This window comes from Arvicanthis niloticus, chromosome 23 (assembly GCF_011762505.2).
Source record: "Arvicanthis niloticus isolate mArvNil1 chromosome 23, mArvNil1.pat.X, whole genome shotgun sequence".
In the NCBI taxonomy this organism is placed as follows: domain Eukaryota; kingdom Metazoa; phylum Chordata; class Mammalia; order Rodentia; family Muridae; genus Arvicanthis; species Arvicanthis niloticus.
In genome coordinates, this window is record NC_133430.1 from 27,926,976 (window position 1) to 27,940,947 (window position 13,972).

Here is a 13,972-nt window from a genome sequence, read left to right on the forward strand (position 1 = left end):
AAAAATACCAGAAAAATATCCTCAAAAAGAAATGAAGTTTGGTAGATCAAACTGAAATGTAATGTTACATTGCTTTCCTGAACTCATCATTGTTTACTTAGAAAATTTTATAGGCTAAAAAGAAATACATGATGTCTTTATGTATGCTAGCCTTCTTGGAACACCAACGGGCTGCCACTAAGTCATACCAAGGTCATAGTTGCACACAGAACACTTCAACCATAACACATCTTCACAGAGTAGACAACAGTAGTGTTTTATAGACAATTCTGAGAAAGTGTTCTGGTGCTGCTCCAGTTGGCATTTTATTGATAAATTTAAGAAAGAGAGAAATTTAGCCTCTAGAGACAGTATGTTTTTGTGTTTCTATCTTAAAAAAAAAAAAAAGACACAAACTGTTCATTCTTGCTCAACAAGCACATTTAATTTTAAGCCTCTTGGTTCTGACCAGATTTCAGACAATCAACAGAGAATCCTACTGGGCAGTAAAACATCCAAGGCTGCAATCTGTCACTGACTGCATTCTGCATAGATCCCATCCAGATCTTCCTGAGGGCAGTACTGCTCATCTCTGCCACCCTTCTAGCTGGGAAATGACACAGAAATGCTGCCATTCTATGGAAGCTCGGCCATTACTAGTTTCATCTTTGGATGGAGGAACTTCTTGCTTTGCCATAAATAGTAAAGGGTACCTAGACATAAAAATGCCCAGATTGACTTCTTCATGTTCTCAGGAGACATAATCCATACAAATACAGCAAATGAAGCTAAAACCAGTCTCGGCTGTGTGCCGCCCAGATGAAGAATCAGAAAATGAGCCTGAAATTGAGATGCTCTGCTTAGTCCTCTTGGGAAAACACCCTTACTAATAACAAAGAATATGACCAGCATCGCCAGAGGGTCCTTCAAAAGGCAGCCAGACTGTTCAGGCATTCAGAAGCCCAGATTCTCTATTGCTTTTCCCCTCCCCTGCCCTATTTTCGTTACTCTTCCAGAGTAGCTATGTACTGCCTAGGGCTACATTGTTTGATCTGTGGCTACAGAAACAAACAAAGCCATTTAAACCAAATGTAAAAGGTTATGAAGAGGGATGGAGAGTTAGTGAGGCCTATGCGGAAGAGTGAAATGTGGGCTTTCACACCAAAGGAAGCCTTTAAATTGAACATGACTTCAGGAAAAATCAATTTGCTGCTTCCTTTCTTGTCATAATTCCTCCCTGCAACATGACTCTTGCCAATTATTGAAGGACTATCATTGCATAAACTCTTGCTTATCCCACAGAGCAATCCCATAATATAATTCCGGTGATGTCACAGTCAGTTTCCATGGGGATGAAAAAGCAAGGAGAAGAAAGGGCAGGGAATGTCACATCTTGACAGTCCCTGTGGTCGGAATGGAAATGCTGCTTATCAAATCACTCAGGTTTGGTGCTAAGGTTTGAGAACTATCACTGAGAACATTGTGCAGAATGATAGAGAAGCTAAGAAAAATAGCCATCCACAAGACAGGTATCTTGTTCATAAATATCATTTTTACAACAGCCATCAGAAATAATAGTAGGGGGACAGGTAGCATGCAAGTAAATGCCATCATAAACACATAAAGCCCCAAACCTAGCCAGGGCTTGGGGAGGGCAAGCATGTATGAGCTACTGCATTTTTTCTAGTCTCAATCCTAAGCCCTTTTTACCTGATCTGCCATCACGCTGAATGTCCACGTGGTACCATTCCCCATCATTGGCTTTCTTCTGAGTGGCCTTTACTTTGATGGTGCCAGAGCCCATGTCAAGCAGCAAATACAGGTTGCCATCAAGAAGTTCCACAGCAAAGAAGTCAACTTTTGTGTTCTTCTGGCTCCGGACATCTTTCCTTTCTTGGGGCTTCCCATGAGTGAAGAGGATCAGGCCATTGGGCTCAGTGGTACGAAAGTCAAAGGAAATGGAGCCCATACGTTTGGTGTTCCACTTGGGTAAGCTGATGTAAGCCTCTGGGGTCTCAAAGTTGATGGGGTCCAGTGTGGCCACATTCTCACACTTGAACACAACTTCACCGTAGATTTTCATCTTGGTGTCCCCAATCCGGGCCAAGCGAGACAGCTCCAGACGGATGTCATTATTCTTATAAACAACCTGTCAAAACCCAAACAAAAGTGCCATATGAATCAGTCTTGCAAACGGTATCAATCCATCACTCACTGGGCATCCAGGAAAAGGATCTGAAGAGGCTTCAGGACATAATGGTCTGAAACAACATGTGAAACAAAAGACTCATCACAAAAAAAAGAAAAAAGAAAAAAGCATTCCCAGTGATGGCTGAGGCATGTACAGTTTCCAAATGAGCCTCTGTATTGCCACTGTGGGTCTTTTGTCTTTCTCCTTGGAGCCTGTTTCTGGATGTCAGAAAATTATAAGTATGAATTTACAAGCAAAATTCAAGAGAGACTGAGTCGTACAGGTGCAAAATACACACAGATATTTAGTAAAGCATCCTTGGTAAAAGGCCACCCTTAATGACCATCAATAGTAGATGGGACACCTCTACAAGGGCATGCAATACTGCTTTTTAAAACTGAGTATTGCCTTGGGTTTTTATGAGTCCTTCCAAGACATTTTGTTAAGTGGAGTTAGGAGCAGGACAAAAGGGATAATTGTATTACCATTGTATGAAAATGGGGAGTCATAAATGCATAGGTTGTATAAACATAAAGTATTTTTGAAAAGAATTATGAACTATGAAATTGTCAGGAGAGTGGACTTATGGGGTTCATATTCAGGACTGGGAGACTTACAATTTTACAATGCCCTCTTGTTTTGTTTTATTATTCAGAACCAAGTGGATGTATTACCTTAAAGAATGATTGACTGGAGCTGAACAGATGGCTCACTAGGTAAAGTGCTTGCCACACAAGTATAAAGACCCAAATTTGGATCCCTAGAACCCACATAAAGCTGAATATGATCTTATGTTTCTGTCAGCCCAGTGCTTCTATGGCAGGATGGAAGGCAGAGACAGGAGAAACCCTGAATTTCATGAACTGGGTAATCTGCCATATATATAAATAAACGTGTGGCTGAGTCTCAAACTAAGTGGAAGTTAAAGACTAAAACCCCAGATTATTCTTCCACCTCCACACACATGCCATGGCATGAGCATGCTTTATTCACACACATATAAACATACACAAAGGATTTTTTTAATGGTTGAGAGAAGTGTTAGTTAGGAGGAGAGTGTATGGGACTTTATTTTTATAATCACATTAAATATTGATACTGAACAAAGGAAGAGACCCTAGTTTGGGCAGTTGAGGACATTTACTTATCTGGGGATTGTAATTTACAAAATAAAGTTTATTTCAGAGACTTATTTGCCCTATAAGAGGTACTTCAGAGATCTTGGTCTCTGTGTTCTCCACAAGATGTGGGTCCCCAGTCTATACCACATGGCCACTCTCAAACGGAGTGGGTAAGTGGAAAGAGAAAGTGATAGCAACCAAGAAAAGAGTCTGCTATAACATTCCAAACCAAAACAACTTAGGGATTAATCTAGATTTCTCAAAAATATTTAAAATAGTTTCCCCTTATTAATGCTCATCTCTTTAACCCTGTATAATCTCTCTCCCCTCCCCCTACACCCTACCCTTGTGTGTGTGTGAGAGAGTGTTTATGTATACATTGTTATGTATAAGTATGGGCATGTATCGGCCAATCATGTATATGAAGGGCAGAAGTCAACCACAAGTATAAAGCTGCATTTTCTACCTCATTTGACACAGAGCCTCTTCTTTTTCTGCTGTTTATCTGATCTATGAGTTCCCAGAGATACTCCTATCCCAGTCTCTATCTCAGCAAAGGTACATAGAGATTACATTTGTACATCACTGTGTCCAGTTTTATGTGGATTCTTGGGGGTCTGAACTCAGGTCTCCACACTTGCATGGCAAAGATTTTATCCACAGCCTCAGAACTCTAGCCCCAGAACTGAATTTTAATGTAGTATTCGTGGAAAATCTTTGGTGGTCTGATTTTTTGGTGGCATCACATCCCTACAATAATATTAATTATGAAACAGCAATAAGAAAGGGGACAAAAATAAGAATATGGAGAAGGTAGGCAACTTTGACAAAGTAACATATCTGTTTATTTCTGGTCTATCAATGGGAGTTACAAAGAAAAGTGATTTGTGAGAAAAAATATTAAAGATGGCATGCAGGAAGTATACAAAAGTCTCAACTATGTGGGAGTAGTTATGGGGCTTAGTGCTAACCCTGTACCATCCTGTGCACACCCATGTTTAATTTGTACTTTCAGTAAAGCAACAAGGCTTTGGAGTCAAAACCAGTTTCACCATCTATACTGTATCAGTGAGAGACTATTAATTGGATGGGTCATATCCATGCATATCCTTTGCTCTGTAAGGTCCAACTACAGACTGTTTCCCTCCTCTAACCTGTCACCAGGCAATAACCAAGCACAGCTATTGACTCTGAATAGTAATAGCCAGTGTGATCTGCAACTACGATCAAGAATTGGAAATTATTCACCTATTATGTAACCTTGACTATGGACTGAACTATAGTAAATATCATTAAGAATAGTAATGATTTCTAATACTTACTAGATACCTCATAGATGGATTTATAGTAAAGGTGTATCATCAACCATCCCACCCAGAAACCACATATTTGGCAAACCTACAATCATTCTTTCATTTTATAGACATAGAAATTAGCTAAGGAGCCAGCACAGAGACAGAATACTAGTAAGCATAGAGCAGGACTCAAATTCCAGTAACAGTTCCAGAGTTCGCGGACAGAACTGCCAATATATTTACTGGTACTGTCATCAATACCCAGGAAGCTCTTCATTAATGTTATAGAAAGTCATGTATGATCAGCTTCCCAGTTCTAAAGCTGCATTTCTTGTTTTAGTTCCACCAGACTGACCGCAAACAAAGAGGAGCACAGCAGAATCCTCAAGAAGCTACTCAAACAAAATCAAGGAAGAAATAATCAGAGTTTGACTGGTACCCCCTTTCTAATCCTCACTATGATGCCCTATGATCTCTGTATCGGAGCCACGTTTTGCCTTGGTCTGTTTCTGGATGAAATAGCTTTGACTCTGCTTCCTGTCAAAGTCATCCATAGCCAGCAATAACTCATCCAAAAGAAAAAGAGGAGACTTGGACCCCTGAACAATGAGGAGAGAGAAAAATCTAAACCATCTATCCTTACAGGGACCCAAGACAGAAAGAGAAAAGATAAGGCCTTTAAGATGAATATGAAGGCCAACTCTTCTGTGGGAAGCATAGATTTCTGGGTCTAGGACTGACACTGATAGGCAGAAGGCAGATTCCTGAAAAAGTAAATGGGAAAAGTAGAGGCAGAAAGTAGTTGGTGATAACTAGGCTTCTGTTAAAGCCTCTTGACAGAAGAGGTGATAGAGGCAAGCTCTCTATCATGACCTTAAAATTGCTTGTTTGGGTGTGCAGAATTTCTGTTGGTAAAAAGAGTTAACATCTTCCTTTGCTGACAGTTAAGAAACTTTTCAGAACCTCAATTTTATTCATCTCCTCAAATTACCCCTTCCCAATGATCACTTTGTACTTCCAGGTTAATGTCAAGAGGAAGTTAAAAGCCATACATAGATAGTAGAACACAGTAACTTCACAACTGGTACAAAGATCTAAGGAAAAGTAATGCTATATCTTGATCTACAGCAGTGTAAGAACTCTACCAGAAACAAATAGCCCCAAAGTAAGATTCTGTAGAAGGGTCGGGAGGGCAATTCTCTTGAAGCCCTATGACACTCAACTGACCAGCTTTGTTGCTGTCATCTGTCCCTTCACCTCCGACACATACTCTAAACAGAACCATTCCACAGCTTGGCAGAAGAGTACTGGTACCTTGAACCTGTGCCCCTTGGGCATAAAACAGGACAATCAGCCAGACCAATGCCCAAGGTGAATTAACATTGGTACTGCATTCTTTGGAAAATCTGCCTCTCACTTAAGCAAGTGTCCCAAACTGATGGACTGAACTAGACAGAAACCGGCTTTCTCGACAAGCTGCCCTGGCAAGAAGCAATTAAAGTCAAAGTAGAAATGGTACCCCATGGGGGAAGATGTCACGCAGCCAGAGGCAGAGTATAAGAATGACAAGCTGGTCTTACTATCCCACCCATGAGTTAAAGACTGTTGTTTGGACTTTTAACTCATGCTTAAGAGACCAGCTTGGGAAAAAAGCTAAGAACAGAGGCTGAGAGTTAAGACAAATTTGTCTTTGAACAAATGTCTTTGTTTTCCTCTATGGCCATGATATAGAGACACATAGATAAACTATGATGTGGGAGCTATATAATCATAGTAGTTACCATGTATAGAGATCCTACAATGTTTAGGGCTCTTTGAAACACACTGCTATACACTGTTATATATCATCAACACTAAACAGCTGGAAACACTGATATTATCCCTACCTCCCTGACAAGTGCATAGAAAGATAGAGACTAGACCAAAGTCACACAACCAAGAAATGGCATAGCCAGGACTTGAGCCCCTAACTCTTTCATTGTACTAGGGCAAGGGTATGCTCCAGAAATAGTAATTTTTAGACTCTTTACTGGGTTATACCTATATATAAATCAGAAATCTCTTGGTAGTAAATAGAACTTAATCTTGAAACGCAACGCTTTGTGTACCTACCAGGATCCCACTCAAGAAGGCTCTTATACTTTCCTGTCAGGGTTACTTTGGAAACTTCTACATGAGACAGGTATTAGTGAGAGTCTCTCTTTGCTCATCTAGTCCCTTGGACTGCAACTGTTTTTTCTTTTCCAAGGTGTCTAAATAGCATCCCTTCCCAGGACCTCCATCCCAAATCATTCCACACCTTCCTACCTAAGTTGAGCCTATCATTTGACAAACTATAACTCTTATATTGCCAGTAAATCATGAAAGGTTTTTGCTCCACTGTCCCATCTCCTTGCCTGGTTTGGGAAAGGAGGCTTGTCTGCCTGTGCATGCTGAATTTGTAACATCAAACTATTCCATGATCCCTGAGTTATAACATAAGTTCTTAAGAATTCACCAAAGGTTCCCTTTCACAGTATCTTCCTCTGCCCTTCCACCTTATCATATGCCATACTTAACTTCCTGTGAACATATTTACATAATATCTGTTATAAATTATGGACCCCCACTCTTCAAACAAGAAAACTGGAAGCAATGGAGTAATGTGTGCCCAGATGGTGTTTGGAACTATCTACGCTGTCAAACACTAGGAGGCTCAAACACTTGGCTTTTCTTTTATCATGAGTGTCAAGCATCTTTAATCATCTTTGAGTTTACATATGGGACAGTTTTAATAAACCCACTTTGTCAGGTCTAAGATCAAATCACTTACAGGTATATATGTGACTTGGCCACCAAGCTCCACTGCAATGACCCAGGAACTTAAGGATATTTGGAAATGAGATCATCAGAAATACTCTCTGTGAAATCAGCACTAGGGTAATGTAAGCAGAGCAATGCTAACTACAAATACCATTGTAGTGATTTTACTTTGTATCCAGACATGAAACCACAACAAAATAATTTACTTCCACCCCAATTTAGTCCTTTGAGAATAAATAATAATGAAATAAGGGTTTGTTTTTTTTTGTCTGTAACTTCCAGAATACTGAAGCTTTGATAATATTTTGAGCTAATCTCATGATTAGATCTGTAAAAGAGTCTTGGTTCTGGGGTCTCCACAAACTCACACTGGCTACCTGTCTCTGCCCCCTTTTTCTTCTGTGACCCCAACAATTGATTATTCTGATCTGATGTGCTTTCTCCTTACACTAAATGGCCTTCTCCTCATCTGTCACTTAAAACACTTAGCTTTGTTACTATGAAATAAACTCAATCTGGTCTGTTCAATAGACTTTAACTACCCTCTGAGATACAGTAGTCTGATATTTATTTGTCAATAAATAAAAATACACCTTATGCCTTTGAGAGTTGGAACTAGCTCTTAACTGTTTAGATTTTTCAATAAATCCTTATACTTTTATTAAGTTAGATACTGGACTTAAGTAGGGTAAGTTAGCAGTAGGGTCACTGTCAAAAAATATGGAGTAAGGAATTCCCCTTAGTGGTGTTTAAGCTTGATTTACTCATACCAACTATGTGGCATTAAATAAAGGATTTAACTCAAGTCAGCCTAGAGACAATGGCTAAGGTAGATGGCAAATCTCATTTCAAAGGACTGTAATGAATACATAAGATAATAGTACCCTTTATGAAATGAGTTGACATATCTGCTACCCCATAGTGAGTAATCACTGGATGTTATTTTCTGTGAAAATGTATGAATTAAATCAACAGAGAGTCTATCTTGGCATAAAATGAGTAGAAAGGAAAGATCTTCATCACAGGGTAAGTCTTAAATGTATTGTCAGCCCCAAAAGCAGGGCTACAGCTAATGACTTGATTTAACAAGCTTTCAAATTAAATTAAATATTTATATACCAAATAAACTTTATATATTAATCGTATAATGTGATGTTTATTATGTATCATAGGATACATACATGGTGGCTACTCTCTCTCAAACACACACACACACACACACACACACACACACACACACACTTGAAGAGATTTAGGACTGATTATCTATCATTAACCTCATTTTCTATCACACTGACCAAACTACAACAGTGAAGTCCAAGAACAAATGTGGCAGCAGATGGTCCTCTTAGCTTTCAGAGTCAGAAGAACCTAATATTTGGCATGGCCAGGACCACATCTGCAACTATGGTCTTGCTAAGAGGAGTCAATAAACTCACTCTGCCTGCTGACACCCAACCCGGGGCTCAAAATGTAGCGCCTGCCATTTGCGACTGCTACATACTATCACACCTGCTATTTACAACTGCTACATACTATCACACCTGCTATTTACAACTGCTACATACTATCACGCCTGCTATTTACAACTGCTACATACGATCACACCTGCTATTTACAACTGCTACATACTATCATGCCTGCTATTTACAACTGCTACATACTATCACACCTGCTATTTACATGCTTTGGGTTTTGTTAACATTGGTCAGGGTCTGCCAAAGATTAAAATACTAAATAAAAATAAACTCTAGCATCATAAACAGGAAATGAAAATTGAGTTCCAGCCCTTCAAGGCAGGAGACATGGGGTGGGGTTGGGGGGCATCTCAGTTCCGGTGCTCAAAATAAAAGGTCTAAAAAAGTCCAGCTAAACTTGAAACCAGAAGACTGTGACAAGTAATTATTTTTTAAAAAAAAATGTTGTGTGATCTAGTAGGCTATGAATCAAATTAAACACATCAACAAGCTGAGTCCAGAAGGTCCACTGGTCCATGTTCTTTGCTCTATGGCAAACATCTGTGGATGTTTGGCTAGGAAAAAAAAATAAAAGGAACATAGGGAAGATTGCAGTAACAGACAACCTGATTTTGAATATCAAAATTCTAATATGTAAGATATTTTGAATAAAAATATTAAGTCACATGACCCTGAATGTAGGAAAAGACTGGGAGAAGAGAAGGGGGGGAGAGGGAGGGGAGAGGAGAGGAGAGGAGAGGAGAGGAGAGGAGAGGAGAGGAGAGGAGAGGAGAGGAGAGGAGAGGAGAGAGAATGTTGTAAACCAGGCCTCATGAATCTATCCTCATGAACCAAAGGACTACAATGTCAGCCCAAGTGTATCTTTGTGAAAATCAATACTACATGTATTCCAGTTACATTTAGGCTTACATGTTTACTTCCCTGATAGAGTCAAAGTGGTCCAGCAAACCCTCCCATCTCATTGATCCATGTTAGTCAATATGTTCTTCCATTACCATTCTATTCTACTTCACTTTTCTCATTCAATCCAGAGGAAGCCTCACATCTCTTCTCAAAGAAATACTCATGAAATTAAAGAGAAATTATTCTCCATCTTTAATACCATCTTCTAATACAAACTCCAACTTAAGATAAATTGTTTTCCCATATTAAATACTACAAAGAAAACAATCTAGTTAAAGGTTTTAAGGAACCATTAGATCTTTAGTTCTGGACCATGGAGAATGTAGGGAGGCATAAGAGCACCCATTACCAACAGGCGGGGTATGCTTAATGTGGGATATAGTCAGAAGCAGAATTACAGTGAGATACATTTGTCTCTCTGATTGATACTCAAGGACATGTGATTAGAAACTTGACACAAATTGGATTTTTTTCCCGTGCTTTCCAGGAACAGTACTGTTAAGATCCCCATACCATGAAATTTATAAACAGAAGTGTTACATTTCTGATGTTGTCATCAGTGATTTCCAAGAAGTAGCAAAATTCCTGGTTACAGTAGAGAGTCGGTGCGCATCCATTCTTATGTCTTCCCTTTTCCTATGCACTAAGAAAACCAGTAAAGACTGGCTTGCTCTGTGACAGTTTTATGTCACAGAGCAGAGAAACTAAGATCAGATAAGTAGGTGGTACCTGATTTTCAAAGGCTCTAAAAATACCTAAATTATACGACGAATGATAAAAGAGGGGCCTATTAGAACATAAAGGAAGTCCTTAGCAGTTTGATTAAAAGGGTGACAAAATTGAAATGGTGGCTTCCGGACTTACAAGAAATAGACTGTGTTATTTTTATTCCCAAGTCTAGAAATGGCTCTAATCACTACATACTGATAGAAAAAAAAAAAAAAAAAAAACCTTTGCAATGGCTCTTCAACAATAGCAGATTTAGTGAAGAATTTTTTATACCTTATATCAAAGACCCTCCCTGTCTAGTTTCTACTCCAGTGTCACCTCAGTGAATTATGCATTTCCTCCAACTCATTATTTTAGAGATGGGTCTTACCTGGTTTTTCTGGATAATTACCTTTGACCATATGAGTCATGGCTTAAGTAATCTCTCCTCGGGAACTTGCCAGTATCTCTATTTATTACATCGCCACTGGCAGTCCAGTTCCCTTCTCACCTCCCTCTCCAAGTCTCCATGTCTCTCCTGGTAGGTTGACATCTTCTCAGGCAGAGTAAACCATGCCTTTCCTTTTCATGTCTCCAAGTACTTGACATAAAATACATATGTGCACGATAAAGTAGCAGTATGTAGAGAGATCCAAAAACCAAGTAAGATCAAATGACTACTTACTAATGCTTCCCGGATAGAGCTATATATAATCAAGAAGGAAATCCCTAGGTGTATTCTGCCTGACAATAAGTGAAGAGATAGTGGAGAGTGAAAGAATGCCATGCAGTAAAAAAGGCATTTGATGGGATTACTAAATATACATTGAGTTTTTCCTAGTGTACATGCTGATGAGATGTGCTATAAGCTGCCTATATGGAAATCTCCGTGCTCCAGAGTGGCCATTGTTTTTATTTTATGGGTCTTGGCAGAACTCTAATGAAAAAGTACAAAACTTAATCATAGATTCAATCAAGATTTTCTAAGTTTAGCTGCCTTCCATCGTGGAGTATACTAAAATGTTACTGTAAACTTCTTCTATGGCAATGAAGAAGTCATCTGAGCCATGTGGTATTGCCTCAAAGCTATTACCTTCTGTATCCAGAGCCAAATAGCACTAATCAACCCCAGAAATAAAGCTTTTGACCATAACTTCCAACTGCTGACTGGCCCTAGTTCAAGAGAAAAGAGGTAAATGACAATAGATATGGTAACCAGAATTTAGAGACAGTATTATATGAAAGTTCTACATGTCAAAGAATAGAACATTCTGTAAAAAGGTTCAATGAAGCAGAGCCTTCAAAGAGTCTAGCATAGTTGACGAAAAACAATAGCAGCATACCAGACAAGCAAGTATTGTATGCAGTGCATAAGGCAAGATAGCTGCTTCAGAACCATGGATAGAGACAGGTTTTGCAAAGCGGATGGCCTATGGAGGAAATTCCAGTAGTATTCTCTCAGTGCTGAGAAGCCAAGTTCATACACCGTGTTGCACCCCGTTATATGAGACCTATGTCTGTTGAAATACATACAGACCAGAGGTTTTCAGCTTCTTTGTGGCTGAGAAACATTCAAAATAGGCCTGTCTGTCCAAAGCAATTACAAACTATTTCTTATCTGGCCTGTTAAGCAGTTCTGCTTCTAGCCTAATGAACATCCTAATCAGATGGCTTTTCAAAGTGGTCCAAGGAGGCCCCTCTATAATCAGCATAAGATGTGGGGAAGGTGGTGGGAAAATAGGGCATGCTGGCAGGTAGCTGATAACAGATTTGTCTCTAATCAGGTGCAGAAGACAGAAAATAAGCACTGGGTCCAGTTGACATGATAGACAGAAATTCTAAGGCTGAGGTTTTGTTTGTTTGGCCGGCTGGTTGGTTGGTTTGGTTTGGTTTTTCTGAGAACATTTCTTTATCCTTCATTAGTTTTACACTAAAGAGATGTTTGACAACACCCTGCCCCCTGCACCTTATTTATAAGTTACCTTTCAAGATGCCAATCATTTTTTTAATGTTTAAAATTTAAGTTTTTTCATTCAATATATTTTAATCATATTTCCCCTCCCCCAGTTCCTCCTAGATACTTGCCACCTCCCTTCCCACACAGCTGAATATTCTTTCTCAGAAAGAAGGAAGGAAAACAAGGAAGGAAGGAAGGAAGGAAGGAAGGAAGGAAGATAAAGAGGGAGAGGGGAAGAGGAAGAGAGACAGAGACAGAGACAGAAACAGAAACAGAAACAGAAACAGAAACAGAGAAACCAAGGTGGTGGTCTTAGCCTGAACTCACCTATGACTTTATATTACATTGTCTAAATCTGCAGAGAATTTGATAACCACTAGATGTCCCTTATGCTATTCACAACCTGCCTAAACTGAATTTCACTACCTGTTACACAAATTACAGTCAAAGACACATTCCCACGCCTTGACTCTAAAGCGCCTACTATAATTTCTATAGTGACTCTCTCCTTTGCCTTATTTACTAGCCCCCCATGTACAGTATTTCAATAGTAATTTAAGGCATGGCATCATACACTGCTTAGATTAAAATCTTTATAGTTATATAAAACAGAAAGAGTGGACAATTCGTTGAATAGGAGTATTTGAAGAAGTGGGTTTTTTTTTTTTTAAAGCTAGGATACCTAAAAAGGTTCAAAATGTATTATTGCTTTCAAAATCCAATAGTTTTTAATACCTATAGAGATGCCATAGCTCAATTTAAATTTAGATTTTTTTCATAACCTAGAAGCTTGAACCCTTAGACTCAATGCAACCAAGGAACAGCAAATAATTAATTTCACATGTCACGTTTGAGTAATTAAGAGTGGCTGTCTAGGAAATGAAGACTTACACTGAGATCAATAGACAATACCTGTTACAAGAGTGAGAAAGTGTACTTTCTGAACCTGAATTAACCTACTAGCTTTATCCAGGGTCCTGGGTGTGGGATGGGTATTGGTGGGGTGAGGGTTAGTAGCTAGCCTGAACAGAGAGCTTTTTTATCGGCTAGTTATTAGTATTTTACACACAGTACGTTATTTAAACCTGATTAGAAAAATGATTAAGCAAAGACAACACAATAATGTTGACAGAAAATGAAAGCACTATTAAAACTCACTGAAACATAAGTATAACTTTTGACCTTTTCAAATTGACCTGAGATAAAGGAACACTATATTTGATTATCATAAATTAAAGGCATGCAAAATATAGTTTATATCACATATTCTTGAATCAAACTATCTAGGTTCCCCCTTGTAACTGTGTAATGAAGGCAAGCTATTTAAATGTTTGTAGTTCCATTTCTTCACCTTTGAAGTAGGACATTGTTTACTTAGCTAAAGATTGTTATAAGGGTTTGGTTGACATCCATAGACTAACTGCTGATGCATCACCAAAGTCGGTAACGACTATCTTCATTTTGCACAGAAAGAATGTAGAAATTTCTAATGCGACATATATGTGCAAGATTATACCACTGTCAGGTCATGGAGTCAG

The 13,972-nt window shown here is 38.9% G+C and overlaps 1 protein-coding gene across 47 annotated transcripts in view; it reads right to left on the minus strand.

Moving 5' to 3' along the window:
* Positions 1-13,972, minus strand: part of Nrxn3 (neurexin 3) — a 1,548,305-nt gene that overhangs the window by 1,026,579 nt on the left and 507,754 nt on the right. For all 47 annotated transcript variants that reach the window (XR_013106667.1, XR_013106666.1, XR_013106665.1 and 44 more), the window contains one exon: positions 1,690-2,128. Coding sequence is in view for 44 of the 47 variants with exons in the window: in XM_076921537.1 (XP_076777652.1) it covers positions 1,690-2,128 (439 nt within the window). In the remaining 3 variants the exon portion in view is untranslated. The remainder of the gene's footprint in view (positions 1-1,689; positions 2,129-13,972) is intronic.